We start from the raw sequence: 14,480 nt of genomic DNA, 5'->3' as shown, positions 1-14,480 counted from the left end.
CAGAAAGACTTGTTCTGCTTAGAAAGTGTTTTCTCTGTAACACAGATGTGCTTTTCAAAGCCTTGGAATTTCCTCTTTCAAAAATATGTTGAGCCAACTGAATTTTTCAAGGAAATAATTTATATCCTGAATTTAGGTCTGCTGAAAAGCATGCAAGAATTGCAATCATGTTCTTTGTAAATGTTTTTAAGTTTTCCTGCAGTTTATCATGCGAGAATGAACTAAGGAGACTGTAGTCCTAGGATTAATGTAGACTTTGATTTTTAAAAGAATGAGAAAGTGCACCACAGTTAAAAAAAAAAAATTGCCAAAATATACATTATCATTAATCCTCAGAATTTGAAAAGCTCAATTTGTAATATTTTAAGACCTTATTGGTCATTATCAGCAATGTGCTTAGCATTATAAGATTTCTAGCAAAATAAAGATTGACAGAGGGTAAATAGATTACAATGGGAGCAATGTCACTTTATGTGCTTATAGTTGGGGGCGGGAGGATTACAAAGATGTCCACTACAAACTTTTTTTCCAAAGTGGCCATACTATTTGCATTCTTACCAGCCAAAGGTGAGAGTTCCATCTGCTCAGCGGTTTTGCCAACACTTTATGTGGCCAGTCTTTTTCGTTGCTATTCATTCTAACAAATATGCAGGGGTATCTCACTGTGGTCTAATTTGAATTTCTCTAATGATTAGAGTTGTTGAGCATCTATTTATGTGCTTATTTGCTATTTAAATATCCTATTTGGTGAAGTGAGTTTTCAAAACTTTCAGCCATTCTTTTTTCAATTGTTCCTGCTTCTTCACTATTGAATTTTGAGTTTGTTATGTATTCTGAATGCTAATAATTAATTATTTAATGTTTTGCTGTTATTTTTTTAGTTGATTACTTTTCATTTTATAATAATAGTGCCTTTCAAAACTCAGTTTTTCCATTTTTATTTTTTAAAATTATTTTATTTTTTCCATCACCTTTATTTAAATTATTTATTCATTTATTTATTTAAGAGTAGTGCTTTTGGTGTTAAGCCTAAGAAATCTTTTCTGAACTCAAAGACACAAAGTGTTTCTCCTATGTTTACTTCTAGAAATTTGATGCATTTTAAGATTTAGGTTAATAATCCATTTTGAGTTAATTTTTGTCTACATTGCAAAGTACAGTGTTTTTTTGTTTTGTTTTTAAGTTCAGTATTTTTACATAAGGAAGTCCCCTGGACCATTTGTTGAAAAAACTGTTTTTCCTCAACTGAATTACCTTTACAACTTTGTAGAAAATCAATCAACAACATTTAGTGGCTCTATCTCTGGACTTTTCTCTGGTCTTTGATTCATGTATCCATTCTTTTGCTAATACCGCACTGACATGTTTACCTTAGCTTTGTAATAAGCCTTGGAAGTAGGTAGTGGGAACCTACCAATTTCTTCTCCTTTTTAAAAATGGCTTGGGCTGCCGAAACCGGTTTGACTCAATGGATAGAGCGTTGGCTTGGGAATTGAAGGGTCCGGGATTCAATTCTGGTCAAGGGCATGTACCTTGGTTGGGGGAATATCCCCAGTAGGGGGTGTGCAAGAGGCAGCTGATCGATGACACTCTCTCATCGATGTTTCTAACTATCTCTCTCCCTTCCTCTCTGTAAAAAATCAATAAAATATATTTTTAAATAAATAAATAAATAAATAATAAAAATGGCTTGGGCTATTCTGTTTGAGTTGCCATAAAAATTGTGGAAATAGTTTGTCACTTTTTATTTTAAAATCCAGTGTGACATTTATTCAAGCTATATTTTAAAAATCTATGCATTAATTTTTAGAGAATTGACATTATCACATTATTGAGTTGTCCAATTCATGAAAAGAACACACTACTATGTTCATTAAGGTCTCCTTTAATTGGCGCTTCTCTCATACATGTTTTTGTGGTGTCCACATACAGATTATGCATATATTCTGTTAGACTAATCCATAATAATTTAAAGTGTTTTGATACTATTGAAAACGGTCTATATACCAATTTCAATTTTCAATTGCTCATTGCTAGCATACAGACGTGCACTTGATTTTAAAATATTGATCTGCTAATTTCACTTACTATTTTAATAGCTTTCCTTATAAATTCTTTCGGGTTTTTCAACTTAGACAATTAAGTTGTCTGTGAATAAAGACAGTATTTTTTTTCAAGCGGTATTTATTTATTTCTTCTCCCATTATTGTACTACCTACAGTGACTAATAAAAGTAGTTATTGGGGGCCTTGCTGTCTTGCTCCAATTTTAGGAAGAAAGCATTCAGTCTTTCACTAATAAAAGTTAGCTGTAGGTATTTTATACATCTATTTCATCAGGTTGAGGAAGACTATTTCATCAGGTTGAGGAAGACTTCTTTTATTGCATGAATATTGAACTGTACCAAATTTTTTTTCTGCATCTAATGAAATGTCCATATCCTTTCCTTACAAATGGCTTATTATACGATTGATTTTTGACTACTGAACCAGTCTTCCATTTCCAGAATAAAACCCACAATTTACCATTTTTACATATTGCTGAACTCACTTGGCCAATATTTTTTAAGGATATTTATGTTTACAATCACGAAGGCTATTGCTCTGTCCTCTTATTTTCTTGTGATGACTTTGGTTGTGGTGTTTGGGTAATGCTCTCCTCATAAAATGAACTAGGAAGTGTCCTAAAAACTTCTTTATTATAGAAGAAATTCTGTAAAATATTTATTTCTTCCTTAAATATTTGGTAGAATTCACCAGTGAAACTTTCTAAGTCTGGAGTTTTCTTTGAAGAATTTTAACTATAAATTTAATTACTTTAGTTATGTATTTCTTACTCAGTGAGCTGATAGTTTACCACTTTTTCTTTCTCTGTGGATTTTTCTCAAACCCAATCAGTTGAATTCAGGTGTTTCTTCCCATCACGGTAACACAGACCAAGTATTTCACACCTGCGCATTAGGGGCTGTAATAGCCACAGGAGGCTCTGATGCCTACATTGCTACTCAAAGGTGGCAGAAGCTAGCCTGTGAATGGTTGGAGCAACCAGGGACGTTTTTTTCATTTGACACCCCTTCCCAAGCATATGGACTCAGGGGCTTTGCTTTTGCCCTTAAAACTCTTTGCCAACCCTACACCCAGTACTGCTCTCCCCATAGGACAAAGTAGAAGGGTGAATCAGGCCTCTGCACAGCAGCAGTCAAGTTTAAGCTCCTCCTAGAGGAGTGGACCCTTTCATACAGTTCCTCATGTTGTGGTGACCCCCAACCATAAGATTATTTTTGTTGCTACTGTTATGAATCATAACATAAGTATCTGTGTTTTCCGATGGTCTTCGGCAATCCTGCTAGCAGTTCTCAACTGTGGGTCGCTGCTGTAGAGCCTAAGACCATTGGAAAACATGGATATTGACATTACAATTCACTAACAGTAGCAAAATTACAGTTATGAAGTAGCAACGAAAATAATTTTATGGTTGGGGGTCACCACATGAGGAACTGTATTAAAAGGTCATAGCATCAAAAAGGTTGAGAACCACTGTCCTAGAGTGAGCTGCTCATACCTGCATGCCCAGACTTTCCTGAGGGACTTTCCTGATTTTTCCACTAGAAGTTCAGGATTCCAGGAACCACCTCAATCCAGCAAATTGGATGGCTGGTCATCTTCATTCCTGTCCCATTGTACTGGTCTAGTTCCCTGAGCTTTGTTCTAAAGCAGCTGAGGCAGGAGTTGAGGGGAATGGGCATTAGGAACCTGCAGAGAAGACTGAGCCTTCTCAATATGAATCAATGCTGCCTGTTCCTCTCAATAAACAAACTCTCCAAAGCCCTCCATGGGAATAGTACCAAATTCAGCATTGGAGATCCTGTGACTCGGTAGTCACAGTCATATTACTCTTTAGCTAGGGTCAATGTGAACCAGGAAGGAATCGAAGATAGGGTTGTGTGCACAGACCTGAAAGAAAGCTTAGAATAGATCCACGGAGTTCCTCTTTCAATTTTTTGATGGAGATAATTGGTTAGGATAAAGTATCGGAATTGTAGGGTTGCTTACCTTGACTGTCAGAGTCACTGATGCTCCAGAACACTGTTATGAGAAGTTTAAAGGGCCTCCATGGGTATCCACCAATGCCCAGACTAAATAGAGTTGACTGAGGTGAAGAATTAATAGGGGCTAAAGCCCTAATCCTCTGAGGAAAAAAGTGTTCTTCAGAAAAGGGCTTAAGAATTGTTACAACACTATGGAGAAAAAAAGATAATCCACATAAGGGTAAAAGGCTGTCCTTCCACCTCTTTTAGAGACAGGGGAAGGGGAGGGAGAGAGAGGTGAGAGGCTAGACTGGAGAAACGAAAGGAGAGGGGAGAGAAGGGAGGGGAGGGAGGAAAAAAGGAAGGAAGGAGGGAAGGAAAGAGGGAAGGGATAGAGGGAGGGAGGAAAGAGGGAGGGAAGGAAAAAGGAAGGAGGGAGTAGGGAGGGAGGAAGGAAGAGAGGGAAGAAGAGAAGAAACAATGGAAGCACTGATTGTTTTCCTCCAGCATGCACCTCATCTGGAGACATAACCCACAACCTAGGTATATGCCCTGAAAGGGAATAGAATTTGCGACATTTCAGTGTACAAGATGCTGCTGCAACAAACTGAGCCACAATGGCCAGGGCGAGTATTCCCTCTCTTAGTGAATCTTTCCCCTCAGCATATAAACATACTGAGAAATCTCATTAACAAACATGTAACAAAAAAGAAAAAAAGAAAACAATAACAGCAGCAAAATAACCTAAACTCCAAAACAAAATATCTTAATTATAACCTTCCTCTATATCAATTTATTTTAATTCACAACCAAACTTCTGTAGGGAGTAACATGAAGTCTAAACTTCTGCATCCTAGCTTCTAACTTTCCATTCACCCCTAAGTCTACTGCAATTTATCTTGCATTAATAGAATTACACCAAAACAGCTCATACAAAAGTCACTGATGATCTTTCACTTGACCTATTTTATCCTCCTTTAATTTTTCAGTTGGGTGTCGATGTCATTCTATAAAAACTGGAATACTTTTGGCTTTCAATTTCAGAAACCTCAATTGAAAAGGGAGTAAGGGAATTATAAGGGAATTTTATTATCTCACATAATCTACCCACACTCCTTAACAAGATGCCCAATATATGTTATCTCCATAGCTGTTAATCACCCGTACATAAATCAAGGACACTGTTCCTTTTCACTTTTAATTTAACCATGGTTGGACATGTTGGAAATCAAGGTTGTGTGTGTGTTACAAGAGCAAAATTGTACATGTCAACGTCTATTCAGAGGAAGTTTCTCCCCATGAATCTTTCTCAGACTGTGGGATCTCAGGGGGAAGGCAAAGGTGGGTGGGAAGAGATTAACCAAAGAATTTGTATGCATATATGCATAATCCATGGGCACAGGCAACAGTGAAGGCCAGGGGTGAGGGGGGTGGGGGGGGTAGGGGCAGGCTGGAAGGTGTCAATGGGGAAAATGAGGGGCATATGTAATACTTTCAACAATAAATATCTTTTTTAAAAGTCTAAAAAATTTTCCCAGACATCTTTTCATGGCCTCTAATAATACAGATTACATACTCCTTGGTTCAAAGACAAGGAAGAAAAGATACCCATATTCTTTAAGGGTTCCTAAATAGAGAAAATTCTATTTGTCCATAGGACCCATGTCTACCTATAAATTAACCAGTTTCACTAAGAAACAGACCATCATGAGGACCCAGAATAATCAGCATTTACCCGGTTCATGTAGAAAAGGGATGCCAAAGTTCTGCCAGGAAGGGGGGGGGACGACGACAATGTTTGTTGGGTGGATAACCAATGATGCCATCTGTATACTTTTTACTGGATTTTCTGCTTCCAGTAAAATTGTTTAGGCCTCCCATCTTCTGCTTATCTCTTAAATATTCATATTGGTAGAGTTGTTCAGGGTCCTTCTCCAGTCATTTTCTTCTTCCCAATTCTTCACTCACACTTTTGGGTCTGTCTACCAACTGTATCTCTTAACATAGGAACCTATTTTTCTGCAAGAGGTAATATATCAGCCTGAATAGACAAGAGAGCAAATCTAACTACCCCTCTGCAAACACGCACGTGCGCGCACACATGCACACTCTCATATGCAGACATATTCACAGGCATACATACTCACACAAACAGGCACACAATGACACAGATACAGGCATGAACTCTTTCCAAATCTTTACTTTTTTGTAGCATCTGCTGAATACACTCAGCATAACCATAGAAGTATTCTCTTCATGCTGTCACACACAGACACAAACACAGACACAGTAAATGTCCATATTTATCTCAAGTGTTTTCCTTCTGGGGCTCATTTATACGTCTTCATATGCCACAGCCCATCATTTAAATAATGGATATTCTCAATGCCAATCCCTTTGTTCACTTTCTCAATATCTTCCGCAGACATCTTCATAACTCCAACACACAGGGCATGCTGTTTTCCTTCTGCCATGATTGCAACCACCGTATCCACTGCAGCAGGGTAAAGCTTGGCTCCAGGAGAGGTTAGGCCTGGACACATGATATTTGCTCCACTGAGCACAAATTTGATGGCTCCTTTATCAACTTGCTGTCGTGGCAGGATAAATGGGTATTTGTGTAGTAGCCTTAGCGTTGGATAAAAAGGCCCTTCCCTTTGTCGGAAAAATAGTAACTCTCCGTTTACGGTAAGGATTTCTATATGTTCGTGGCACCGCACTATTTTAACCGGATCTTTCTTAGGCATGATTTGATTAAGCCATGGTTCAATGCCTGGAAACTGTTCTATCAACTGGTTCTTAATACCCTTAATAACTGACGTTTTCAACTGGATGCAGTTGGACACGTTTTCTTTCTCGTCAAATTTCTTGAACATGATCCAAGGTGGCGGGGGCGACAGTAGGAAAGGGCCCGAAAGAGGAAAGAACAGAATTCACGAGGATCGGCAGAGGCGCTTACCGGAGGAAGGCCGGCAGAGACGGTCGCGGCTGCTGTCGTGAACCGGAAAAGAACGTGCTTTACAGCTCACCGTCGACCCTACTTTACGGCTTGCCGTAAAACCGATTTCCTTTCCTCCTGACGCCGTCGTGCTTTCTACGGCTGTTTTGGTCGGTGGAGCCCCCGCCAAAGTGTTTGGTAACTGGGCGGCTTGAGAGGGAAGACGAGTTAGAGCGATGCTTCTCGTTTCGGTCTCTGTGTTTTGTTTATATTATTGGGAACCCGAATAACCCATCCAGTTACCCGCGCCAGAAACCACGGGACGCCTCCCGGCTGACACGCCTCTCCTCATACGTCACTACTAAGGGTCGAGACCTATCTGTGTTCCTCTTCCGCGTAGCTCACAATCTTTCTCTGCCGTCGCGCTGTTTGACGTCATGGCGCTCAGGTCCTTGTAATTGCACGCCTTCCTTCCCGTTGCCGCTGAAGGCGACCTTGTCCATTCTGAGTTCTTAACCGCCTGCACTCGGAGTGGAGGGTTTGTCGCTTTGCGGCCAGAGAGGATGCAAATGTTGTTGGGTTCCAATCGTTTTAAGCAAATCCAAACTCATTTTACGGCCCAGTACACGGTCCGTCTTGGTGAGTGTTCCCGGTGCTCCTGAAAAGAAGATGCAGCTTTGTTTGGTTTCAGCGCTCTGTACCGGCCGGTATTGCCCTCTTGGTGGAGAAAGTTGTTCAGGTGTTCCTTTTCCTTACTGATTTGCTACCTGCTATCTGTTATCAGTTACTGACCAGCATATTGAGATTATGATTATGGTTCTATTTGCCCTTTAGCTTAGCTCTATCAGCTTTGGTGTCATGTCTTTTGAAGCTCCATTTATTAGGTGCCTACCCTTTTAAGATTAATTGGTTCTATCCATATTGATTTTACTTGTCATCCTAAGAAGGGAGAGGTCCACGAGAGCAGGAATTGTGTATTTTATCTCTGTATTCTTTCACCTAGCACAAGATCTGTTTCATACTAAATACTATGTACACACTGAGTACCTGATACATGCATAAAATAATACTTTCCTCTTCCCCAGGATCTGACCCCTTCTTTCCCTGACAGTGCTATATAAAAAGAATAAAGGCAAATGCTTGCTATCTGGACACTTCTCCCCAGTAAATATGCTTAACCTGGGGAGTGTACTGCAGCAGGAATTAAAATAAGTTCTGGATATATAGTGGAAAGATATCATATCCCCATTCTTGTGAGCTCACAGCACATGAGGATGTCATGTGTAATTGCCCCATTCTCAAGGCAAAAATCTGTATTAGTCTAGGTTCTTTATGTGTGTGTGTGTGTGTGTGTGTGTGTGTGTTAATTATAAGAAATAGGCTCACAATTATGGAGGCTGAGAAGCCCCAAAATTAACACTCAAGCTGGATTCAAGAGAGCCAGTGGTGTCATTCTGAGTCCAAAGGACTGAGAATTAGGAAAGCTAATGGTGTAAATTCTAGGCTGAGTCCAAGTCAGAAAAAGACCAATGTCCCCCTTCAAAAGCCATCAGGCAGAAGGAATATCTTCTTACTAGGGAAAGTCAGCTAATTTTTTGTATTCAGGCCTTCAAATGGTTGGATGATACCTGTCCACATTAGAGAGGGCAGTCTGCTTTACTCTACCAATTAATATGTTAACCTTAGCCAGAAACATCCAAATAATGTTTGACCAAATATTCGGACCAGCTACATTGACACAAAAAATAACCATCACAAAGGTACACCATCTTAAACGAAGCAGCATAGAGGGGGGTGTTTATGTGTACTGACCCTGGAACCCAGGAAAGACTCCTGCTCCATCACTTAGAATCCTGAGAATTGCTGAACTTGTCTGTTTCAGTTTATTCATCATGAATGTGTGATTAACAAGAATACCCGTCTCCTGGGGGTGAGGGTGAGAATTGCTTGAATTAATATTCAGAACAATTGGGTTTTAATTATTTAATTAACATAAAAACGGTTTTTTGAATATTAAAAAATTTCTACACAGGAGAAAGTAAAACTGGCTTTAGATTTGAACTTTCCTATTTATGGCTGAGTTTCTGATCTGCCTTCCTGAGATTTCACTCTAGGTTCTCTATCTACCTGTGTGTGTATATATATTATTATAAGAAATTCAGTCATTTGAACCTGTGAATAGTCACACCTTTCCAGATACATCTCTGATTATTTTACAAGTAGCTAACCTTTGCTTGTTACGTATGAGTTTTTTGTGCTTACCTCTTACCGGGTGATTCTTTTCTTTTCTTCTTAGTGCTTGTCCCATTGTTCTTATGTATGAATTTACTACTGTGTAAGCCAATTAAACAAAAATGTCATAGAAATTCAAAGGATGAAAAGTCATTATTGGCTAGAATTACCAGGGTGACCTGTCTGTAGATAACTACTAGTTTAATCCAGAAATAACTGATTTGGAACTGGCTATCAAAGAAATGCCCAAAGGTTTTTGTTTTTTTTTAATGAAGCTATTGTAGACAAAAGACTCTAAAAGTGTATCAATGAAAAATCTTTTTGAAGCCAATCCTTTTATCTGAAATCATGCTCAATTCTGTACAATGTAACTTCTCCAGGGTAAATTTTTTCTTGGCCCACAAGCATCTGTTTGCTGTCTATCATAAAGAGGACACTAAGCTCTAGTTTCTGTATGTAAATTCTTCAGTTGAAAAATGAAAAACCAAAAAAAACAAAACTTTTTTAGATTTCCTAAAAACTCACCTTCTCTAAAATGGGGCCTGGATCTTAAAATTTAGAGAAGAACCTAGATTAGGGGTGTCGAACTCAATCAGAGAAGGGGCCAAAATCTAAAATCCAGCCTAAATCGCAGGCCGAATGGTTTACTGAACAGTCATAAAGTGTCATTGTGATGGAAATGCAGCGGAGTGCAGTGATGACAGCGCTGTGCGGGCCACATTGCAAGGCCTGGCGGGACGGATTTGGCCCGCGGGCCTTGTGTTTGACACATGTGACCTAGATCTTTGAAACTGGTATACATTAACATAAAAAAAAGATATATAAATGTTGCTTAAACTAATATGTTAAAACACTGAAGTATTAATTCAAACTGAATTAACTAGATACATTTTTATTTTTTTATTTTTTATTTTTTAATATATTTTATTGATTTTTTACAGAGAGGAAGGGAAAGATAGATAGAAACATCGAAGAGAGAGAAGCATAGATCAGCTGCCTCCTGCACACCCCCAACCAGGGATGTGCTTGCAACCAAGGTAAGTGCCCTTGATTGGAATCCAACCTGGGACCCTCCAGTCTGCAGGCTGACGCTCTATCCACTGAGCCAAACCGGTTTCAGCTAGATACATTTTTAAAAGAAGGAAGAATGTTAAGGCACCAAACTCAGTGTTTCAAACCTGAGTATACCACTTCCTAAGTTTTATTAGTCCCTTAGTATTACTTTATTTCTTCATGAAATCTGAATAAAACTGTATATACTTCACAATATGTATCTGGTGGTTATGAGAGGGGAAAAAATACGGTATATAAAGGACTTAGTAGTAGGAAACAGTACATTTAAAAGTGTTACATTCATTCATTTATTTATTTATTTGAAATTACCCTTTGTGCAGTAGTTATAAGATCTAAAATTATACTACCTATGTAAAAATTTTACAGAAAATTACTGTAGCTTTGTATAATTTATTAGTCAAATGGTCAAGAGATGCCAGAATTCAATTTTACATCTGGAATCTCAAGAGAGTAGGTACTTGAGTTTTAGTGCTTATGTTGCAAAGTTAAAATGAGGAAACTGATTGAGAAAATTTCTCAGGTTTCTCAAATCTCCAAAATTTGAAGTGGGAAACACACACCCAAGTTGTATTAATAGTTTCAAATGTTTTCCCTTAAAATACAGCTTTGTCTGCATTTTGAGAAATGGCCATTAGAGGGCAGAAGCACTAAATTAAAATCCACATGTTTGGTTCCTAGCTTGAAATACTACACCAGTGTTTTTCAACCTTTTTTGGGCAAAGGCACACTTGTTTCATGAAAAAAGTCACGAGGCACACCACCATTAGAAAATGTTAAAAAATTTAACTCTGTGCCTATATTGACTATATATAAAGTAATTCTCTCGAATAGGAATCAAATAAACACAAAGTATTTTATAATTACTTTATTATGAAATATTAAGTAAACAAAATAGTGAAAAATTATAAAATTCTTGTCTTGTCTTGTCTGCACCTACGGCACACCAGGCAACATCTCCCGCGGAACAGCGGTTGAAAAACGCTGTACTATATATATTAGAAGGATTATTTTCAACTAATAAGTAACTATTTTTAATCATACAATTATTTTCCTCAATTGTATTTTCTAAATAAATAAATCCATTTCTATAGTCACAAAATATTTTCCAAGCTTAGGTGAAGCAAATTCTAAATATAGGTATTAGTTTACAATTTGCCAATTTTCTCTGTATCCATCTATAAATAATCAACAATAAAGTAATTATTTTAAAATGATGTCTATAAAAACAATTAGCCCTACATTTTTTTTAACTTCTCAAAGAAATACAAAACTATTTTTTTCACATTGCTTCAATTTATGAACTATTTTTGGAAATTCAAAAAATTATTTGTATATTGTAAAGATAGCTTCACAATATTCAAAATGTTTTTATGTCTTCTACCTCATTGCTCAATTCCACAGGTAACTCTTTTAAGTTTCTCATCCACTCCAAAAATCTAAATTTGAAGCAGGATTCACATACCTGGGTTGCATGAATAGTTTCAAACGTTTCCCCTAATACAGCTTTGTCTGCATTTTGAGAAATGACCATTAGATGGCAGGAGATCCAAATTGAAGTCCACATGTGGTTCCCAAGGTTGAAGTACTACACTATGTATTACTAGGCATACTAAGCATATAGATGGGTAGTTAAAATGGAGTGTGTGTTTGTCTGTGGGTGTGTGCATGTGTGTGAATAGCCAGGAGAATCAGCCTCACATGGGAAGAATGGGCAGGGCCCCCTGGGATCTTAGGTATCCTCATAGCCAAAGCAACCTCATGAGAGGATTAATCCCAGGACTAGAAGGTCCGAACCCTCTCTTCCCATAGGGACACCCACCTCTCACTCTGGACAAATTCTTACCTCTCCTGGTCCCAGTTTCATGATTATCCCATGAGGACTGGACAGGGAACCACATGAGCCCAGCTCAAAGTGGACCTGGCCCCTGAGTGAGAGTGACAGGGCACATTGTGGCTTTCCTTTACATGTAGACTTGAGCAGAGCGTCCAGCCTCATGTCCATGGGGGGGCACACACAAGGTCTTGTGAAATGCCACCTCATGATATGCACAATATACCAATGGTCTCCAGCCTGGCCAGTACCACTGGACCTCAGTGGCCACTGCTCTGAGAACCTACAACCTCAGGAATCACACTGCATTGCATTACCCCACTCCAGCCAGTTGGGCCAAAGGCCTGGGGACATGAGAGTTGTGGAACAGCCCCTGTCCCACTGTCCTTGTTCCCAGGCACTTCCTGAGGGGCCAGTTCTGAGCATGACTAGGACAGGAGTCCTAGAGGAGGCAGTAGACACTGAGTCCGGGCAGGGAGAAATTCAGGCTGCCCTTCCCCCTCCTCCTTTTTGCCCCCTCCCTATTTCCTCTGGCAGGAGCCCAGGACGAGTTCCTGTCTGTCCCTGACTGATGTAATGGGGCAAGAGGGAATCCTGGGAGGAGGTGACCCCAAAATGAGAGCAGAGTAAGAATTTGGAGTAATTACTGCTATTAAAGAACCCTATGAGATTGGTGAGTCCACCCCATTTTAGAGATGAGTAATGGTACCGACTTCTATGGATGGGCCACAAATTTTCAGTCGCACTGTACATGTTCGCCCGCACATGGTATTTTGTAGAAGAGCCACACTCAAGGGGCCAAAGAGCCACATGTGGCTCCCGAGCCGCGATTTGCTGACCACTGGGCTAGAGTGACATACCAAAATGAGAATTATGTTGCCTTGTGTGGACGAAAGGAGCCATATGCTAACCTGATAAGCTCAGGGGAGGCCTGTGTGGCAGTCTTGCAAACTCAGAGACCTAAAATAACCACAAAAGATGGTCTGAAAATTAATATTTTAACTTCAAACAGGTTATAGTGGATAATCATGTCCTAGGCTAATATTTTTTCTGACAAAGATCAACTTAGATCTTTCATGAGCCCATTTGTCTTTTTGCCTCTAAGATAACATATCTGTGAGATGCCTGGGTAACTTGTAATTTCCTTTTTTTTTTTTTCCAGAGCCCCCGGGGCACAGGGCAAATGCCTCAAATTACTCCATTATCATGTTAATTGTTCCTGTACCCACCTAAGTATGTGTCCATCATTCTACTTTTTATCCAATGCCAGGGGTTTCCCACCGCTTTGCTTTATCCCACCTCCTTAATCCATCTCCAGTGAATTTCATGTAACCCACCTATGTCCCTCCTTTGATTGCAATGTATAAATACAAATATAACCCGCAATATATAAAGACAAATGTAATTCTTCAGAGCATTATCTCAATTTCTTGAGGTTCTGCTTCCCGACATATGTCGACAGTTTGGCTCAAATAAACTCACAAAAATTCACCAAAACCGGTTTGCCTCAGTGGATAGAGCGGACTGAAAGGTCCCAGGTTCAATTCCGGTCAAGGGCATGTACATTGGTTGCGGGTACATCCCCAGCAGGAGGTGTGGAGGAGCAGCTGGTCGATGTTTCTCTCTCATGGACATTTCTAGCTCTCTATCCTTCTTCCTTCCTCTCTGTGGAAAATCAATAAAATATATTAAAAAAAAAAAAAACTCACAAAAATTCTTTACATGTTTCAATGTTGGTTTTTTTTTGTTTTCTCATTAACACTTCAAAATTGAGAGGCCACTAAGGTTATGCCTTTTCTGGTGGAAGGAGGGGCCTGGTGCAGCAATGTATCTTTCATTTTGGAAGGGGTTAGCTTGACATGCCCTAGACTACCAACCCTTAGACATGTTCAAGGTCATCCCTGATGCTCAACCTTGATGTGCTTTCCTGAGAGGAAGGGGTTTGTGCCTGGAAGAAGAGAGAGCAGGCAGGCAGCCAGGCCATTTCCCCCATCTGTCCCGGATAGCAGACCCACTGTTCTGCTCAAAAGCTAGGTTATGGGGCAAGAAAGACGGGCATGGATGTGGCCAAGACCAGGGCAACAGCCCCACAATGAATAGTCTGTGTAGACTGTAATGGGTAGCCTTATGAAATATAACTTGGTAGTATTCTGCAGGCATTTCTTCTGGATACATTCCTAGGTTCAGCACTGCTAGATAAAGATTGCACCTTTGTACCTGCGGGACTTTATACTCTCTCCCAGAGATAACTGTCCTTTCACAGTTCTCTCCAGGGGATCTGGTGGGGCCTCTGCTTCCTCACATTGTCCCCAAAGTTGGTTATCACCTGACATAAAACCTGCTAGTGATGGTGACATGCTATCTAGCAGTGTGTGTCC

At 39.5% G+C, this 14,480-nt stretch overlaps 1 protein-coding gene and 1 long non-coding RNA gene across 2 annotated transcripts in view; both read right to left on the bottom strand.

Moving 5' to 3' along the window:
- Nucleotides 1-7,487, bottom strand: part of LOC123653266 — a 35,481-nt gene extending 27,994 nt beyond the window's left edge. Inside the window, exons 1-2 of the long non-coding RNA XR_006742973.1 lie at nt 6,987-7,487; nt 4,053-4,135 (exon numbers count right to left, since the gene is read on the bottom strand). This is a non-coding gene — a long non-coding RNA (uncharacterized LOC123653266). The remainder of the gene's footprint in view (nt 1-4,052; nt 4,136-6,986) is intronic.
- LOC118702304 (malignant T-cell-amplified sequence 1) lies at nt 6,212-7,013 on the bottom strand. Its single transcript, XM_036408141.2, has one exon. It carries the CDS (start codon nt 6,901-6,903, stop codon nt 6,358-6,360), a length of 546 nt encoding a protein of 181 aa, XP_036264034.1. The 5' UTR covers nt 6,904-7,013; the 3' UTR covers nt 6,212-6,357.
- Nucleotides 7,488-14,480: the final 6,993 nt, after the last annotated feature.

This window comes from Pipistrellus kuhlii, unplaced genomic scaffold, assembly GCF_014108245.1.
Source record: "Pipistrellus kuhlii isolate mPipKuh1 unplaced genomic scaffold, mPipKuh1.p scaffold_m20_p_1, whole genome shotgun sequence".
In the NCBI taxonomy this organism is placed as follows: Eukaryota; Metazoa; Chordata; class Mammalia; order Chiroptera; family Vespertilionidae; genus Pipistrellus; species Pipistrellus kuhlii.
The sequence above is the reverse complement of the archived record's forward strand: the minus strand, read 5'-3'. Positions and strand labels throughout refer to the sequence as shown.

What these genes read in the sequence shown, in the direction of transcription:
- LOC118702304 (XM_036408141.2), bottom strand. Translation starts at nt 6,903, where the DNA reads ATGTTCAAGAAATTTGACGAGAAAGAAAACGTGTCCAACTGCATCCAG.